Below are 20,510 nucleotides of genomic sequence, written 5' to 3' on the forward strand. Positions count from 1 at the left end.
GGTAAACCAAAGCTGGAGTAAAGTTAAGAATTTAGACACTAAGGGGACATATTACTTGTCCTACAATTAAGATTGCTTAACACAACCATTCAGCTAGTGTTCACCCTTTTTCTTCTTTCCCACTTATATGAATATTTCAATTCACACCTTAGGCTGGGAAATAAATGAATTACTTTATTTAAAACCTCTAATAATAAACATGAAACTCCTAGTATATTTTACATCTCCAAGCAAAGAACAACACATCATATCCTAAGACAACTTGCAGTGAAGTGACAGCAATGCTACCTAGCATTTGAAATTTGAGCATTGCAAATTGCCAGCTGAAGGCCAGAAGAGAGTAAAATTATGGATGAGAATATTAATCACTAGGTTGATCCTGCAGAAAGCGTAAAACTTTGCTTCTGCTGGAACCAAACTTGACTGACTCCTGTGCCAGGTTTAAAATAAAGAATATCTTTGACACAGTACACAACTAACCTATGATGTTCAAATAAGCTTCTGTCAAGTCCTTGGAAGAGATCCAGACAACAGTGTCTATTGTATTATGGTCAGAAGATGCATCCTTATGGCCATTATGCTTCTTAAAGAGGGGAGAGGGACTAAGTGCCCTGCAGTCAGCTCTGGAGAGGGTATGTCAGACCTCAGTGGAGCTACCTAATATTTTCTGGGATCTGCTCTGCAAAGTCATTTCTGACTCCTTGTGTCCTTCCCAGGGGTTACTACAAGTGGCTGGTGTATAGGATATACTGTACAATACAGGCTAATAAAATGGCACTGACAGCTACAGTGTGTAGCTCCTAAGCTGAGTTTGCTTCTGGAGATTACTTGTAGTGTAAGTCTTTCTGTAAAAACAGGTGAGATTGTACCCAAAAATATTTTCTACTAAGTGGATGAATTACAGAATTTTAAAATGGTGTGCCTCTTAGGAGGCTTGACAAATGGCTGAAGGCACAGTAGAACATGCCCTGGCTTTCTGAAACACAGTGGCCATGTGGGAAATGGATGCACTGGTACCCGAAAATGACATTGTTCTCTTTGGCTTCTGCATAATCCAGTACCATGATAGCACTGGCAAAAATCTTCTAAACATGGCTGAGGATTTGAGGCTTTTCCACATTCTACTGTGAGCCCAATAATGGGGCCTAATGATGGGGAGGTGGTAGTAGCTTCCTAGTCGCCCTCAACTAGTGTCACGACCTGGGCCCTGAGAGGGTTCCTGCGGCCATAAGAAGTACAAAGGGGAAATTCTGCCCCTGCAGCATTATGGTGAAGAAAAAAACATACTGAAATTTTTTTTGCTATGTGTCTCATGACTTTTCACATAAATCTTGACATGGAGTGTGTGTGGCAAAATTAGGGTGCTACAGAAAATGTTTATTTTATTAAAAGTATGTAAACCACTTTTCAACAAAAATGTGCTTTGCATAGCAAAAAAGAATGAAGACAGATTCTTAATTCCAAAATAATGCACAAAAGGGAGACACCAGCAACAGCCACTGGGAGGGACACTGCCGGACTGAACAGTGATAGTTGCCTCATATGGCGCTTGAAAGGTGTTTCTCTGCTCAGCAGGGTCTACGTGTCTATAGTTAATACACAATTACGTTCTATGTAACAGTCACAACAAAAATGCATGTTCTATTTGGGCATTAAACATATTTTCCAAAGTCAGACAGACTGGAGCTTATTATTAAGTAGGACGCTGTAACAAGATGTTGCAAAATATTCCTACCCCTCTGCAGGAGTTATATAGAAAAATATAATTTGGAAGTTGGAAGGGATCTTGGAGATATTCCACCTCCAACCTCTTGCTCAGTACAGGAAACTGCTATGAAGCTTTTCCTGTGAGAGGAAAGTAGCTTAAGTACGAACGAGAGCAGATAAAGCAGGATTGAGCATAAATAAACATAAATCAGACTAAAGCTGGAGCCGTTCACATTGCTACTTTTTATTAGGGTTGGTTACGGTTCCTTATGTTTTTTCAAACCTGGGATTGCTCATACCATATACTCCCCACCTTTTCACCCATTTCTGGCCAATAGGGTTGTAGGGGAGGTAGAGCGCCCCACCTCCTCCTTTACTATTTTATAGAAAATCTTCAAAAAAATGTTTGACACTTCAAAAAAATAATAATTTTCTGTGGGTTTCCTGTGCCCTGAACTAGCATAAGGCTAGATCTAGATGGCAGGCAGCCTTGTGCAAGATCAACAGGAAAGGGGGGTAAAGGTGGGACACATTCCCTCCCCTCAAAAAAAAAAAATCTATACATTGACCTATTCACTTCAGTCAATACACAGAGCCCTGCCATTTTGTGCTATAACTGTACCCAGTTTCAGAGCTTGAGGGACATCTGTTCCCAACTTATGATGTTTTTTCTTATTTTTCATTGACCCCATGTTGTTGTTTTTAAACCTGAGTCTAGTGGCAGCTACAAAAGACCAACAGCAAATTATTTTTTAAAAATGAGGGGGGGGGTATTTTCTTTCTATAATTGTCTTAATTAAAATGAGTCAGAGGGGAAAAATTTCTTCCTTTTAATTAAAGAAGAAGACAAAAAATATAAATGAATAGACAGAAGTTGACTTCAGGGCATAGGAAACTAGTCTTCCCAGAGTGGTGGCAGCAGACACTTCCCCAAAGCCATACCTCCATCTCAGGGTTCATAGCTTTATCCCTTCGTCTTTCCAAATGGCTCCACAGAAATTATGGAGTATCCCTGCAAAGCATTTTTTAAAGTGCAACTTTTAAAGGACACATTTACTATAAATTAAGGGCAAATTGTCAAGAAAAAGGCTGAATAATGCTGCTGGCTGTATGAATGACACCTTGCTGTTGTTTTACTGAAGTTGCTGTAAATTGCTCCTTGGTATGAATGTGCCCCAAGTGCAGGGAAGCTGGAGTAAATTTTTTTGAAAAGCTCCCAGCTCCCAAAAATGGTAGTTAAATGATAAATCTAATGGTAGTTAGATTTACCAAAAATAAAAAATAAAAAAATACAACCTAAGCATTTTCTTGGGAGAAAATGCTAAGGTTGTATTTGGGGGGGGGGGGTGTAAATCTGAGACATATAAACAAGGGGCAGTGGTAGTACTACTTAAATATTTTAATGTGGATTAGAGATGTCCATAACAGTTGTCTCTAATACATCCATCATAATTTCAAACTTAATCTCAACTATTCTTAGTCTCCCTCTGCCCCAATGTCCAGCTCTTTCTTCTTCCTTGATGGATGTCCTACACATTCTTCCACTCAAATTCATAATCTACTTTCTAGGTGTTATATCTGTTTCTATTTTATCTTCTTTTCCTCATATTTACTTTCTTGCCAAATCATGCTATTTTCATCATCTTCATATCAAAGGTTAATTCTATTCTTTCCCCTGATACTACTAAAAACATCTGTTCTTTCTCTTACTGGTTTTTGTCTTGGTTGTTGTAATCCTTTCCTGATTGGCCTTCCTTTAGAGATGTCTTGAGTTCCCTCTTGCTCACCCCTGCTGAACACCAGAGGCGTATCTAAGGAAAATAGTGCCTAGGGCAAGCACTGAAATTGCGCCCCCTGTCCAAACATCTGACACCCATCTGACTCTCTATACATAGTGCCAAACTGAATATGTGTACAGTGACTTATATTATATTAATTTAAAATATATATTTTATTTTTTTTAAAAAAAATTTAAGTAATTTAAAAAAAATTACCTGTAGCCCCTTTGGGGGGCTTCCTAAAGGCTGTGGGGGGGATCTGAAAAGGTTTCCCCTCCCCTCTCTGGCCTCTAGGGCCTCTCAGGGACCATTTCAGCATGTGCAGTGGCCATTTTTTTTAAAAAAATATTTTTTTTTAAATGGCTACTGAAAACAAAATGGCGACTGCGCATCCTCAAATGGCCTCTGCGAGGCCTGGCATGGCCTAGGGCCTCACAGAGGCCATTTGAGCATGCACGGTGGCCATTTTGTTTTCAGCAGCCATTTTAATTTTTTTTTTAATTTTAGAAAAATGGCACCCCCCTTCAAGTGGTGCCCGGGGCATGTGCCCTGCCTGCCCTACCCCTAGATATGCCCCTGCTGAACACTAACATAAAGGGGTGTTTTGAACATCCAATATGAACAATTAGTGATTCGCAGCTTCTTCCCGCACCTTCCTCAAGCTTCAAACAAACAAACAAACACACAAAACAACTTTATCCTGGGAGGGGTGGGGTGGGGGTGATATATAGTGTTTTTGGTTAATCCATTCCTTAACCCAGGCCAGCTTTTGAATGATGCTTTTGTTACTTTTATTCCATTCCTGGAGTGGAGGCAGGGCTAACAAATAACCAGCAGCAAGAGCACTGAAAGCTGCCTGCACTTGCCTCTCAGTAAATAAGATCTATTTTAACCCATTAATATTCCTGATTCTACTCCACGGCATTGTCCTTGCATGCCACAGCTCTTTCCTCTGGAGTCTACAGGTAACAGGAGTGTCCTTAAAGAGTCCTGGCAGAGCCCTGGAGCAAATCAGCCAATGTGGAGGCCCCCTTCCAGTTAATTTTAATGGTGGCAGCAAGAGTGGGGCCTGAGCACTTTCCTGCTTGTCCTGCCCTAAGGAAAGCCCTGGTGCTGACAGGTGGCAGAAAGCTTCTTTCAGACAGGAGAGGCCATGAGGCCTCTCCAAAACTATAAGTGACATGTTCCCCTGCTCCCCCTTCCTCAAGGTATAGCTTTTTTTGGTAGGGGGAAAGGCAGGGAGAAATGATAGCAGTAGGTGTGGGTTGTGACCCCCATTTCAAGTCAGACTCAGCTTGAAGGAAGCTGGACTCAACTCCAAATAGGGCTAGGCAGTTTGAGTGGAACTCATAGTGTGAACTACTCCCACTAAAAAGCCCTTATCAAATGTTATCGAAAAGACACTGTGAGTACAAGCGTAGAAAGTGTATTCAGAAGTCCAATCTCAGTCCATTGATCATCTCTCCCTCACCCCTCACCCCCCCCCCCCCGCGCTGCTCATGGGTATAGGAATGTTTGTAATCCTATTCAGACATTACCTCAAAAGGACAGTGTACCCAAGGACCCAGTCCAAAGCGGGAATGGAAGTTCCACCCTGCCTGCGCACCAATCTTCCTTACTCTTGCCTGCCCCGCTCACACTATCAGCATTTGTTTGAATAGGCAAATGCTGTAAGCATGATGGTGGCACTTCCATGAGTGAGACTCAAGTGCCCAAGTGTCCCATGCATGGAAGTGTCCACCATCATGCTTACAGTGTGTACCTCTTCAGACAAATGCTGTAAGCATGAGCGGGGCAGGAGGGGGAGAAGATTATTTATGTGCCAACAGGAGGGATTTCTGTTCCTGCTTTGAGCAGTGTATGTGGGTACACCATCATTTTCTGGTAACATCTGAAGAGGACTTGTCTGAAGAGGCAAACTAACTGTGATGGCAGGTGTTTCTGTGATTGAGAAACTATTCATGCATTATTTTTAACACACATACAGTGCTATACTTGCAATCCATATCTATTTGAAAGGGTCTTTACCCAGCTTCATTTTTAAAATGTATGCATTTACAGTCATTCACTCAAAAACATGTACAACATAATGTCTGAATAAGGCTTATACCTCATGTCCAATCACTTGTTTCTGTTGTGAATGTTGCACACATCTTGCACCACCTAAAATTAATTTCCAGCTGTGTTAATATGAAGACAACCATATTTCTCTTTACTGCTGCTGTCTACCTAACAAGGGCCCGTGTGCCTTGATTTCTGCTAGAGACAACTGAGTAACTGCTAGATTTTCTATTTTCTAGAAATGGGGGAGCATCTATTGTTTCTTTGTCCCCAAAGCTCTCTGGGTACAGAAATCAGTTTCTGGCATGTAGTGAGCCTAATCTAATGGAAAGTAAGCCTGCATAACTACTACTCCTCCTCCTCCTATAAACAACAGCCTTTGAGGCTCTTACATCATGCCCAGCTTTCCCCCTCTCCTGCCCCCATGTTTTTGTTTCTGCTTTGCTAAACATCCAGCCTCAGCTTGATGAAGAGTTCTGAAGACCTCAAGCTTACTACTCTCAGTTTTGTCATTTTGATTGATCCTAATAAATGTATTACCAGGTTGTGGCTTTTGGATTTTTTCATAAAGGACAAACAAGATTACCACTGAACCTCCTACTGATGTTCATTGGGCTGTTTTTATATTGAAACATAAAAGATATCCCTCTTTTCTCAGGTTTCCCCAGACGGAAGGACAAACTAGTCATGACATTAATAGTGTAATTTTCTAGCTTAACCCCCCCCCCCACAAAACTTAAAATAACCTGGAGAGGATCCAAATCCAGACCAGGACTCGGGTATGAACACAGGTATTTGATCTTTGTGGACCCATAGCAAGTCTGAGGAGGACTTTTGGTGGGGAAAGCGTGTGAAATTTAAAGGATTGATTGAGACCTCAGCTACTTCTGTGTTGGGGTCCCAATCCAGATCGGGATGCTGCGTGGCTGTTGTTTTAAGATAAACAAAAACCTAAACTAGAGGATATTCAATTGAAGGGGGGAGGAATTTGATTTTATGGATAGTACTGGGTGAGAGTGTGCCAACTGAGCTCCAAAATGTGAGGTAATTCAATGGGCCATGATGTTTACATCATGAGAGAATAAGAGCTGATGTCCAGTCTGAGATACTGTACTGGCCTACAAAATCATATCCATGGAAACATAATTTGGCTAGGTCCTCCATTAGTTATCTTTTGTTAATTGTAGTTGTTTTATATTGTAGTAAACAATTACATTCATTTGTTGTTGCCTGCTGAGGTAACAGCACTCACCATATTTTCTGAGGCACATGTTACCAAATCCCCTGTTGTAACACTAATCTCCAACATTTGCTGTTGCCACCAGCCTACACAGGTAGCGGATCAAAGCATATGCAAATTGTGTTTCTATGGTTATCATTTTGTAGACCAGTACAATATCTCACACTGCACATCAGATTTCATGCCCTCATGGGCTATTGAACATCAACGGCCATTGAATTTCCTCACTTTTTGGACCTCAGCTGAAGCTGCCACACCCATAGCTCTCCCTACAAACGGAAGTCCCCCCCCCCTTTAATTGAATTTGCTTGCTTTTTAAAACAGGGGATCCCATATATGCGTTCAGAACAAGGAAAGTTTAAAATACTGCATTAGCACTGCCAGGCATAACAAAGAGGCAGACCTCAGTGCTTGGATCTAAAACAAGGCATAACTTCATTTGACAAAAATGAGAAATATAGCAGGCATGGTGGAAGTAATGTTTATAGTTGAAACATTGCTTCCACTTGCTTCCACTATGCTCATTGCTCTATATCTAACTGCTGCATGGCAGACAGAAACTCAGTCAGTGGACTTTTCCCCAGCAGACAGAAATGAAAACAGCATCTAGGGTTGCCAACTAGGGACTTTTATAGAGGACATGCAACTATTTGGGGGAACAAATGACTTGGAGGGGGGCTGCATTAGGAGGAATAGAGACTATTTTGGGGACTGAACTACTTTTTTGCATGTGTTGTGATGTCTGAGGTTCTGGAGAACATGTTGTTCACTCAGAACTCTTTGCTCTCATGAGCAGCTTCTCTCCCTCTGTTTCCTTCCCCTTCCTACTGACCATCCATCCAAGATTCTGCTTCAGTGGCAGGTTGCAGAGCCTTGTGGTGCAGGAGCATGGATAGGAGGGCCCAGCAGGTGCAGCTTGCTTGCTTCATGTGGTGGCGGCGGCAGTGAGAAGTTAGCAGTTAGCTAACTAACTTTACTCAATTATCAGCTACCCCTGCTAAATGAGTAAAAAGGCACCTCATACAGTGATAAATCTCTTCTATTTATTATGAGGAGAGCAACTTACTTTGCGTTTCTTTGTGAGCCCTTTGGGGACAGAAGAGCATCTTATTTATTTTTCTTATTTATTGCTTCTGTTGAAAAGCAATATATAAGTGTTTGTAGTCACAGAGAACCGCAGGCAAGTGGGAGACTGGGCATGCACTGCTGTACCAACATGCAAAGAGGCTGGCTCAGTAGCTAGCTGGCTACCATGCCTCGAGCCAAGAGGTGATGTTGCTGGCCTGTCTGTGGAGAGCAGGCTGAGTGACCTGTGGGGGAGGAGGACAGAGTCTGGTAAACCTAACCAGGAGAGCAATCTACGGTTCAGAAGCAGGGGCCTTGAAAACTCAGCACTTAGACAGTAGGCTCACCTGGTCATCTGCTTCACATTGGTTCAAATTATCCGATTTGTATCAAAATATGCATACATAATATCAATAAACATATGCAAATTTTATGCAAAATGGAGTCTTTCTTTGGAGAGTAAAATACACTCTCTTTACTTTTGGCGAGTGTAGACTCTCCAAAAGAGTCTTTTTAGACTTACAGTTAAGGAGCTGAGGCTTGCGTGATATAGCCTGTTCCCCTATCAGCCTCAGAGACATGAATTAAACTATCCAAGTGTAATGGTTACCCAAGAAATTTATCTTTCTCTGGGAGGTGGGAAAGAAATTACCAGCCAACTCTGTTAGAGTGGAAACACATCATTTGACCCTCAACAACATGCTTCCACTTGTAACAGAGCACTTCCAGAGTGCAGTCAAGCTCTGGAAAGTATGTGTGTCCTTGCACAAAATACATGCTTTAAGGAGAGCAACAGGGACTAGCACTGCATGCCGCTAGATGTTAGGTTCAGGCTGCCACTGCAGCCCTAGCCCCGCCCCCTGCATCAGACATAAGTATTTGACATAAGACGCAGTGCACGTGGTTAAGCCACACCCCCTACATCTTCTGTGAAATGCAGGGGCCGTGGCTTAGCTCACAAATGGGGCCGTGCAGCGACATTTGCGAGCTAAGTCTGGCCAGCACTGTGTTCACAGTGTAGCCAGAGCTGCTCTCCCTGCCACGCTGCAAACACGGTGCTGGTTTTGCTCGCAAACGGGGCCGCACAGCCCCCTTTATGAGCAAAATCCAGCCAGCACCTTTAAAAGGCAGGGAGACCTGTTCCAGCCGCACTGAGAACATGGCGCTGGCTGGATAGGCTACATGCCCCTGTTTGCGAGTGAAATAATGCCCCTGTGTCTGACATCAGACACAGGGGCATGGCTGGTGGCCCGGGTTCCTTGAACCCATTTGTGCAATGGTGGCTCTGCCCCTGCTGCATTGGCAGTATGCTGTTCTGGGTGTCAGCCAATATGCTAAGATGTGACTACACCTTGTATATAAGGAGGACATTTATTATACCTGCCATGGTTATTTTCAATCTCTTTCCTAATAATCCCTAGGGTGGAGTTTGCCTTCTTCATGACCACAGCACCCTTCTTTAAAGTGCTCTCTGTCACAACTCCCAGACTTTTTAAACTTAGTCATCACTGTAGACCCCATCAAGGCATATGTTTTAGGATGTGTTGCTTCAACATACATCACTTTATTCTCCTTTACATTGAACTCCATTTGCTATTTTATTTATTTTTACTTGAAATATTTATACCTGCTTCTTAAGTAACAGCAGAGCTGCATCAAATGACATTAAAAGCAACCAACGCCACACTAAGATTAAAAGTGCAACCTAAAAGAAGATGTTAAAGGTCTGAGCAAATAAAGATATATTGCCCTGAAGCAGAAAAGACATCAAGGTTGATTGCAGCAAACCTCCCTGGGGACATAATTCCAAATACAGTGTGCCACCACCAAGAAGGCCCTTTCTTAAATCCCCACTTACCCTACCTCTGATCTTGGGGAACGAGTGTGACCAAAAGAAGTAAAGAAAGAAATAAAAAGAAAAAAGATATACACTGAGGTAGAAGAAAGTCCATAGGCTAGTATTTTGTAGAGCGTTTAAAAATTAAGACCAGCATTTTGAATTGTGCCTGGAAATGGAGCAGGAGCCAAGGTGCCTATTTTGAAGCTGGTGAGAGAGGTTCTGTACATTCATTTTGTTGCTTATCACTCAGTTTGGAGAGGTCCTTCTCAACCTCATCAGAGTCTGCTTGGCATTTACCATCCTGCAAAAAGTGGCGACATCCACAAACTTGACCACTTTATTGCTCACTCCTATCTTCACATAATTTATGAATAAATTAAATAGCACACATCTTGGGGGTCTCTAGCAGCCAGATAGTCATAAATGTATCACTCGGTTCAGTCACCAGACACTCATATTCTGAACCTTTTGTTGAACTTGCTGGCCTGTAGGCACCTAGAAATTTTCTGCTGACACCTAGGAATTGCATATCAATTTAGTTTTGTTTAGAGCTGGGAAATTTGACACTAGTCCTAGGAAATTTAAGTATTTATCTGCCCCACCCCACCCCCAGCCCTCCTTAACCTTGTTGCAAAAAAACATATTAACATTTGTTTCTACTGATGTCCAGTAATTCAAGAGCTGACAGTGGTGGGTGTTTAAGGCCTGAGAGCACAAGCTCATCATGCAACATAAGCACAATTTTCGTATGAAATTTTTATTGTTTTAATTAATTTGTTTTAATGTTTTTATTAATCACCTAATTCACAAAAGATGGGTTGCAAACATAGACAAATATGTACAATCTAAAAGGCGAATGTCCCAAATTTGACAGCAGTGGAACAGTGGTGTGTACTGAACTTCTTCAACTTAGCATTTGCAAGCTTCACAAAAGGAGGAATATCCTAGCAGGGTGGCCCAGCTTAGAGGCCCTGTTCCCCCTGGGGCTTTTGGCAGGGAGACACGGGTGTCTATCAATGATATTTGGGGGTGATGTTCTGCTTAGCAACCAGGAGGAGCTGTGATAAGGCTTGCATCCAAGTCTAAGGTAGATGCTTTGAGGAAAGTACATTCTTTCAGGCCAGGGAAGAATACATTGCACTGCCCCAAGGCTGCCTCTGATGGAGGATGCTAGCGGATCGAGGATGGCTTCTACTGAGGTAGACGAGTGAGTAGAGCTTGCCATTTTCTATCTCTTGGGAACCACATGCTATTTCATTCTGCTGCTCTACACTTTTTGTTAAGGAACCTCACAAAATATGGTTGCTTGAAGTGGGCTCACTTTGCTTCTGAAACCCCAAACCTCAGGCACTGTTGGTATGGTATTCTTGTTATTCTTTATTTCCACTTTTCAATAACAGGTTCTCAAAGTAGTTTATACAGGACAAAAAATAACAAGGTGGTTCCATGCCCAAAAAGCACTCACACTCTAAACACAAGAAAGACACCCACAACAGTCCCTGGAGGGGTGCTGTGCTGAGGTTGAATAAGGACAGTTGCTCTCCTCTTATTAAATGTAAGAAAGCCACCACTTTCAAAGGTTCCTCTTTGCCCAGTTAGCAAGGGTCTGTTGGGGTTGTATTTAAATTTCTCAGTTCTGGTAGAACAATTTCTGTTAAAAAGGAAGCTAAGTGCCCATTTAACAGGGGCAACTATAGTGCAAAGATAGGCAGAACCGATCATAAAGGGCAAAGACCTTTAAGTCTGATACTTCGGATAGGACTTGGCTTTAGGCCCAAGAGAAGTTAACATTTTCCTTATTTCAATCTGTACCCAGAGTGAATGGCAGTGGTGCTGCTAATGGGTAGAAAGTGCAGCATCTAAACTGGCAGACTTATTAAAGACCCACTCTTTGATTGCTTCTGCCTTTTGGTGTCATTCCCAGGTCCAACAGTTACTGAGGATGCTGAGGATGCCAGCACTGAGTTCACAGACAGCATTGAGGAGGAGGCACAAAGAGTTGCTGAGCAGCAGGTGAATCAGAGAACCAACCAGCAAGGCATCTGTCCAGAGGGGCAGTGGCTCTGATGCCAAGGACTTTCAATCGAAGTGGCAACCATCCTCTGCACAACATGGCATTTGAAGAGTCTGTCTTGTTCTTGGGAGCCATGCAGTCCTGAGGTGGTCTGAGAAACAGTTGGAAATTCATTCCTTTTCATCTGCCTGCCAATGTGATCTAATAGGGCAATGAGTTTAGGGCAATTTGCTGAGGGTAGTACAGGAACTAATTGAATATACCTTAGGTTAAAAAAAATGGTACAACAAATAAGGCCAGCAAATATGCCAAGGCAGTGCAGCAGAGACAAAGCCCAAAGGCACACAAGGAAAGCCCAATAGCAGTGCTTCTTCCTAAATTCCTACCCCTGAATGTTGAGTACTCATCGCTTTCCTTTATTGTCTGTCTGAATCAAGTTATGCACTTGGAGAGCTCTACTGGCAATAGCCAGTTTGCCACGTCCCACTTTGACTGAAAGATGCTTCAGCTTTTTTTTTTTTTTTTTGGTCCCCTGAAGCCTGCCTGGAAACCCTATCCCTTATTCTGCATGTGTGGGGTTGGGCTGTGGCTATAAGTCGAGAGAAGCACACTTGGCATGTGCCTATCATTTTTTTTAAAGATGTCCGGGGCTAAGTCCTAGCATTGAAAACAGCCTCCAGGTCTGGTGTGCCCTGCATAGAGGATTTATTTATGACATTTATATCCTGACTTGCTTCCATGGAATTCAAGTGGCATTCAGGGGAAGGTCCCAAGTGGCCTTCTGAAGCACATCGTATTGACCCGCTGAAAGTTCCTGTTGCATTCTGAAGCAAGCAGGTTGCAAACAGCTACAACTAAGAATGCCTGCTCAGGGTTTTTCGGTTTCTTTACCTGGTTAGATAGTCCACAGTCCATCTACACATCCTCACTGTTAAGCTGTGTGCAGATTGTAACTTTGTGTCAGAGAACCCCCAGATTCAGAAGTCGCCACGATGATGCTGTGTACTTATGTTTTGTTTAGCAACTAAGCCTCTGGCGCTCACCCCAGGACTGAGTCTCCATGCCCTCTGGGAGTAACTACTTTTATTTTAATTACATAATCTAGAGCATTAAGGGAGGTCCTGATGACAGCCTGGTGGGCCATTCCAGCTGTCCTGCTCCAGCCTCTTTGGCACAGGAAATCATTCTGCAGGAGGAACTGCTTTCTGCAAAATCTGAGGTTCAGCAAGTTCTTGAGAAGAAGAAGAAGCTGGAAGAGGAGTTACACAATCTCAAGGGGCAGATTGAGGAAGCTGGGTTCTCCTCAGTGTCTCACATCAGGTAAGCTGGGTTGGTCCCAGAAAGCGAGCCTGCTGGAGTCCAACAGCTTGAGTTCTTTGCTGAGCTCTTTGCTGAGTTTTCGGTGGGCTCAGTAAAGATCAACATGACAGTTTTCCTGGGGTGGTAAGTAACACTTGTGAGAGCTGCAAACTGTTTTATAAGAATTTGTGCCAGTCTGTGATGGAAGATTTGGACCAAACCAGTCAGCAGTTCTCTTACCATAAAGACCCTGAAGTTCAGTCTTTTGATTGCAAGTGTTTTCAAGGTTCAAGCCTTCTCCATCCCTTTCCCCCATCCAGCTTTTAGCACATTTGATCTTTCCGGGTGCTGAACATGCACCATGATCAAGTCAAACTGAGAGCACAAGCTTGAATTGAGTAACTCAGCTAGAGCTAGATAAAAGGGTGTGTGTGCAGGGGGCAATAGGGAAGTCCTGAGTCATCACAATGTTTGTCACTGAGGTGAGAAGTACAGAAGATAAATTTAAAAACAAAACAAAACAGAGAACTATAGACATTTAGAGAATGGTTCCTGTGTCCCTACAGGAAGGCCCTACTGAGCCTGTGTCTAGAGAATGCGGAGCTCAAGGAACAGATTGGAGAAGCAACGTTGTCAGAGGGATGGGAGAATGAGGATGAAAAGGAGGAAGAAGAGGACTTGAGGCTGGAAGTCAGGAAGCTGCGGGAGAAGCTGCACACTTCAGAGATTTTGATTGGCCTTCTCAAAGAACAGCTGACTCTGAACAACCCAGGAGGCGAAGACATCTGCAAGCCCCAACTCACTGCTAGCATGGCTCAGATGATTGAACAGCTGCGGATGGCTAAGCAGGGCACCTCCCAGGGGATTCTCCACAATGATGTCCCACAATGGCACTGCCCACAGCTCCAGTCTGAGGACTTCAGCCCATCCCACACCCCCGCAGGGACTCAGGTAACTCTGGGTTCACTTGAAGATCGTTTGGTCTGCTTACACCGTCAGCTGTCCACATTCAATTAGCCATGACCCACCCATAGATTATCTGTGTTTGCTCTTTGAACTTCTGTGCCAGAGCAGTTGTCTAGGCTTATGGGTCTGGCTCCAGCTGCTGTTCATAGCCAGGAATATAGGTGTCATGGTTTGCTGTAGCTGAATGCAATGTGGGAACCAACCAGCAGTGGTCCATTTGCCTCATTTCATGGAGGAAAATTCCAGGACCTGGAGCCCTACTGGCATCTCCAGCTGCTGATATTTGAGGCATGTTCATCCCATAGGGCAGTTCACATTATGGTCTCCTACCCTAGTTTGGGAGCTGTGCATACTCTCCATATTTGATTGTCTGTGAAGGGAAAACAATATCAGAGGCTCCTTCTGTGATTGTGTGCTAATGGCTCGGAGGACTTTCCTTCCTACCTCATTCAGTGGCTGGGTATACCTGCGGGGTAGGAGGGAGCCCTCCTACCTCATTTTCCACTCTCAGATTATCAAATATCAGGAGCACACATGGCTCCCAGACTAAGGTAGGAGGTATCTCCTATCGTAGTGATCATCATGTGAACCACCCTAATGTGTCTGCAGTGGCTTTTCATAAGCATGGGATTTATGCTCTGGCATCTGCAGAATCTCTACTTTCTGCTTTGTGAAAACATACTGTAAAACATGTTTCAAGCACTTATAGTTGCAGTGATAAACATAGGAACATAGAAAGCTGCCTCATACTGAGTCAGACCCTTGGTCCATCTAGCTCAGTATTGCCTATACAGACTAGCAGCGGTTTTCCCAAGGTTGCAGGCAGGCAGGCAGGCAGGCGTCTCTCTCAGCCCTATCTTGGAAATGACAGGAAGGGAACTTGGAACCTTCTGCATGCCAACGTGCAGGTGCTCTTCCTGATGATACCTGTCTCTTCTTCTTCCTAGGTGGGAGGCGGCGGCTTTTGGCAGCAGTTTACGGTACCAGGCCAGCAGCTCCACTCAGAGCTGCCTCAGTGCAGACAACAATGTCACAAGCTGCGAAACAAGCTCCTGGTTTCAGAGGCTACCATCCAGGCTCAGACAGCACAGCTGGAACAGTACCGGACTCTGCTCAGTGAGTGTTGTGACACTAAAAGTTGTGGGCTTCAAATCTCCTTATTGTTTATCCATCTTTCATTCTCTTATATAGATATAGATATACAGGTTGAGTATCCCTTATCCGGACATCCGAAATCCAGAATGCTCCAAAATCCAGACACCACACTGTAACAAAACAAAAAACAAAACGCCTGAGCTCACTCACTCGCAGATTCCCATTTTTGCTGCTTCTAAACATGCAGTCCAAACTTACTTATTTCAGAAGGCTGTTAGTGACAGGGGTTTTGTCTGTAATTCTCTCTAGTTGCAGCCCTGTTTTTGTTGTGAAGCTTTTTAATGTTTTTTATGTTCCCGCTTTGGTGCTAGAGGGAAAAGGGAAAGTCCCCCCTCCTCCACTCCCTGCTCAGTTTGGCACCTGCTCTGTTGGCATCTGTTAAGTTTTGGTTCTCATTATGCAAATATTCCAAAATCTGGAAAAATCCAGAATCCGGAACACTTCTGGTCCCAAGCAGACCAGATACTCAACCTGTAATTAAATTAAGAACCAAGCATCACTGTCCCTCTACTATTCTCTGAGAAATGCACAGCTTTTTAAAGCAGACATATTCACTTGATACAATCACTGTGATCTACAGGTTTCTCTTCCTTTGCATCATTTATCACTGATCTTACATTGCTAAAAGTGGCGGGAGGGGGGGAGGCATCAGGGGGAAAAAAATGAGGGGCAGTGAGGCAAAGTTTGTTTCAGTTAAGGTGAACTTTGTCCTGAGGTCTCTGAAAGAAAAATAATGGTGCCTTTCACATTAATGCTGCCATCCTAAACATATATGAAAGTGAGCCCATGAGTAACTGCTAAAGAAAAGTTGCTCAAGCATGTGAAAAGTGCATTTCTTTCAAATTACTACAGGGATCCAGCAAACAGAGGGGATGGCAGGAGGAGCAAGCTGCTTATCTGGGAGTACAGACACTTGCCTCCCTTCCCAATTTCTGGTTCCACCAAAAATGTCATCTATATAATTAATTCTCTTAGCCGGTGTGTGTCCTCAATTTGGCGGTGGAACTCTCATGACATATTGCGAGAGTTCCGGCCCAGCGAGAGTTGAGGGGAAAGGAAAAATGGAAACAGCGGTGGCTGAAAAAGGGCTAGAGGAGGTGGCCTTGGCTGGCCTCTGGGAGGCGGAGGCTGTTCCAGGAATGGAAAAGGCGGCGGCAGCAGTCCGACCTGGCGGGAGGCAGAGGCGGCGGGACAGCCTGGCATGATGCGGAGGCAGCTGGACAGCCTGGCCTGGCCAGGCCAGGGTATGGAAGAGGTGGCGGCAGCCCAGCCACACCGGGCCTGGCCGCCGGGAGCAGGAAGCAGCAGCGGGACGGCCAGACCCAGGCAAGGGGAGAGGAGCACAAGATAGCAGGCGGCGAAAGGTAATGCCCCAGCGCCCGTTAGAGGCCGGAGTGGGAGGGAAACGGGCAGCGGGACTTCCCAGTTCGCCACCCAAGAGGAGGAATGATGGTGGTGGGGCCCTTTTCGGCCCGCCGCTGCCCCGGTAAGGAGGACCTGGCTGTGGCGGGAGGAAGGAGGAGGGAGGGGGGCAAGAGAGAGTGGGGCAGGAGGGAGGGGGACAAGAGAGTGGGGCAGGAAGGGGGAGTGGGGCAAGAGAGTGGGGTGGGGAGGAGCAAGAGAGAGTGGGGCAGGAGGGGGCAAGAGAGGGGGCAGGGGGTAGGGCAAGAGAGAGTGGGGGAGGAGGGGGAGAGAACATCAGGCCCCAAAGAGCGCGCAGATGCTCTTAGTTATACATTAAAGTGTTCCATTGAGTCAGTGTCGACTCCTGTCAACCACAACCTCCTGTTTGTCTTTGGTAGAATACAGGAGGTGTTTACTATTGCCATCTCCTACGCAGTCTGGGAAACATACCAGCAGGGATTTGAACCAGCAACCTCTGACTTGCTAGTCAAGTCATTTCCCTCATTACCTCTGCTTTAATCGGCAGTTAATTTTCTACATGCTGGATTAGCACAAAGTACTACACTGTCCATACTGGATCTATCTATCTATTTGTGTGTTTGTGTGCGCGCACACACCTGCTTGTTATCCACAGATCCAACTGCTGCCTCAGTGACTCATAGACACGCGCTGCTGAAAGCATTTGTTTCCAAAAAGTATTTCCACACTTCTGCACACGTTTTTCAAGTGAGGAGCATGTCTCCCTCTACCCCCATCCATCCACCCATCTTCCTTGCTTCCACTATCTAATTAGTATGTCATGATGCTACTTTACACGTCACCCAGTCAAGCTTCACAGCAGGGGTGTAGCTATAATTGAGCAGATGGGTTCAAAGAACCCAGGCCCCTGAGCTCCCCCTGATCGCTGCCCACTGCTCACCCTCAAAGGGGTTGAGGATTTGCACGCAACAGATGCATGCAGATCCTTGAGAGTTTTTCAAGTGGTCTTATGTGATCACTCATGAAGTGCCTGCCACTGCCTCCCCTTTTCCTGCCCCAAGACCCCTAGATTTTTACTTTGAGGCAGGGGGGAGGCAGGGGTGCCAGAACCACTAGCAAAAGCAGCTGCAGTGCTCCAGGCTCCAGCAGAGCATCTTTTATCACTGAAGACCAGACAGGGTCTACAAGTTCCAGCATCTCCAGCAGGAAAATGAGGCTCTGTGCACCACTGCTGCTGAGGAGAAGAAAGTGGCCTCCTACTCAGTGGAAATGGTGTAAGCAACATCATTTTTCTGCAGGAGATCTTGGGACTTGTAGACTCAGTCTGGTCAATGGTGTCAAAAGGTGCTCCACTGAGGCCTAGAGTGCCCACTGCTTCTACCTTCCCCTCTGCCCTAAGGTGGGGCCTTGGGAGATGGCAGAGGCAGCTCACGAGATTGGGGCTGTTTGCCCCAATCCTGCTCATAAGCATTCCTAGCAGAGGCATTGAGTTTTGTAAGCTCCACTACTCCAATGCTTCTGATATCACTAAAACTAATACTCTTGAGATATTTATAAATCCTTGGGAAAGCATTTGATCCAAAGCTTCTGATTTTATAACAGTCCATCTTTTATCCAAATATTCCAGGAAAATCTTCAGATCTTCAAAATGCAGCCTACTTATGTAACTCTGATCCTAAGTGTAGCAGCTTCCAGGCTACTTTCACGCAGCTTTCACGCTACCCAGTAGATGCTTGCTTTATGTATCATAAGTAGATGCTTACTCTATGTTCTTTGTAGCTGATCCTCACACTTAGCTGCTAATACAGCTTATCAGTCAATTTTGGGATTCAATTAGACATCCAAGGAATTTCAGGTAATGTCTCTTGAGGAAATAGTTGACATAAAGCTTATATGAATGGATCACAAGGAACTGGCACAATAACTCCTATGTTCCTAATCCTGGGCTTTGAAATATATAACACCTCAGGACAGAAACAGATACAAATATGATGAATATTTATATACTGCTTTTCAACAAAAGTTCCCAAAGCGGTTTACATAAATATAAATAATTAAAATGGCTCTCTGTCCCTAAAGGGCTCACAATCTTAAAAAGACACATAAGAGAGGCACCAGCAGCAGCCACTGGCAGGATGCTATGCTGGAGATGGATAGGGCCAGTTGCTCTCCCCCTGCTCAATGAAGAGAATCACCACTTTTAAAAGGTGCCTCTTTGCTCAGTTAAGCAGGGGACACATACTAGATACTTGGACCTTTTGTTTTAAGAAAGTAAACAAGAAAGAAGATATACACTTTATGCATTGCCTAAGATAGACACATTATACATTGGCTCCCATATATGCTAATGACTAGCAGCGAAACCACACAGCATAAATTGATTAAAATTGGTTTCTGTTCTGTTCCTGCCTCACTTGCTGCTTGATTTTTTACCTGCCAAGCAGCATTCAGTTTTAAAGGGAGGATGTTCTGTTTAAAAGTACCACCTTTTTCTTTGAGTAGGTCAGGTGGCACTTGGGTCATAGAAATTTGATAAGAGGGTACCCTGGAGTGGACATTATCTCATACACAATAAATATATTGGTTTGAACAATTAACAGTTACAGTTATTTCAGTGAGTGAATTATCCTTCTGTTTGGGGTTGAAAGTTCTGCTCTAGGGGTCATGTGTTTTATTTATTTATTTATTTATTTATACATTTCTATTCTGCGGAGCCAGGCTCCTCCTAAGTAATATCACTGGGAGAAACATCTGAAAAAATTCTGATGTTTTTCCTTGGGAGGAACCCTGAAGTTCTCTGTAAAATATCACTTTGGAGAAATGTCATGGATATGGGTGCAAATGAAGTTCTCCAAGCTCCAGGAAAGGAAGAAACCCTCTGCTTTTGTGCTGAGCTCTGCAAACGAGGCTTTCTTCTCTCATTAGTTTCCCAAAAGAGCTGAGGAAAGGGGCATCCTCTGGAATTTGCAGTGTCTTCTGAGGATGCCTGGTTCATTATGGTTGAAGGGCAGTGAGAAAAGGCTGAAAAACTATTGTTTTCCTTTGTAACAGGTGAGCCCGTGGTACAGCAAGACAGCAAACAGATACAAGTGGATCTCCAGGACCTGGGCTATGAGACTTGTGGGAGAAGTGAAAATGAGGCTGACAGAGAAGAGGCCACTAGCCCTGGTAATGTGGGACGCTCCTCTAGCTGCTAGCTCAAAAGGCTTTTTTGACTGGTAGTCCACAGTTTTTTTTTATTGGTAGTCCACAGGTTTTTTTGACTGGTAGTCCACAACCCACAGTTGACTTCTGGGGGGCCCATAGAATAGATGGCAAGTCTTGGGAATAGACCTGCCCCTGGCTGTGGCTACATGTTGAGCTTGGTGGGAAAGCCAGATTTGCAGCTACATAATATGTGAAATGGCCCAATGCCTCATCTTTTTATTCTCTTCCCCAGAATGCGAAGAACATGATGGATTCATGAAAGACTCAAAGTTGTGGAAGAAGCTTCTGGGCTCCCATCCAAGCAGGCTAATGACATACAAGGCACTCATGGACTGCAGCCAATGTGATGATGCAGCCCTCCTCCGCCAGCATATCCAGGACCTCAAGGTCCAGCTGCAGAGCTCCCACAGAACCATCCAGAATCTGCAGAGCTGTGTGCACTCCATGTCTACTACCAGTGACTTAGGGGGCAAGGACTCACTAAAGTTGAAAGAGAGCTATACCATGGGCAGCTCCCCATCACACAGTGCGACAGATGAAGATGAGGGCTGGCACTCTGATAGCTTTGGGTATTTCTGCCCTTCAAGCCTCCAACCCAACAAAGACCTGGCCAGGCTCATCAAGAGAGTGTCCCTGCTTGAGGCTCATCTAGGCAAAGCCAAGCCAAAAGTGTCGTTGCCAAAGGAGCTAAAACCCATTGTATCAATGGGGTAAGAATGGGGGAGAAGGGATGAGGCAGGCCCACCAGGCCTAGAACAGATTGACATTGACGTCTGTACAATCATAATGAGTGGC

The 20,510-nt window shown here is 44.4% G+C and overlaps 1 protein-coding gene across 12 annotated transcripts in view; it reads left to right on the forward strand.

The window, feature by feature from the left end:
* Positions 1-20,510, forward strand: part of LOC128323928 (myomegalin-like) — a 207,932-nt gene that overhangs the window by 139,674 nt on the left and 47,748 nt on the right. For all 12 annotated transcript variants that reach the window (XM_053247878.1, XM_053247875.1, XM_053247874.1 and 9 more), the window contains 6 exons: positions 11,616-11,704; positions 12,811-13,025; positions 13,571-13,955; positions 14,918-15,086; positions 19,560-19,676; positions 19,948-20,425. In XM_053247878.1, the coding sequence (XP_053103853.1) occupies positions 11,616-11,704; positions 12,811-13,025; positions 13,571-13,955; positions 14,918-15,086; positions 19,560-19,676; positions 19,948-20,425 (1,453 nt within the window). The remainder of the gene's footprint in view (positions 1-11,615; positions 11,705-12,810; positions 13,026-13,570; positions 13,956-14,917; positions 15,087-19,559; positions 19,677-19,947; positions 20,426-20,510) is intronic.

Source organism: Hemicordylus capensis, chromosome 4, assembly GCF_027244095.1.
Source record: "Hemicordylus capensis ecotype Gifberg chromosome 4, rHemCap1.1.pri, whole genome shotgun sequence".
NCBI lineage: Eukaryota > Metazoa > Chordata > Lepidosauria > Squamata > Cordylidae > Hemicordylus > Hemicordylus capensis.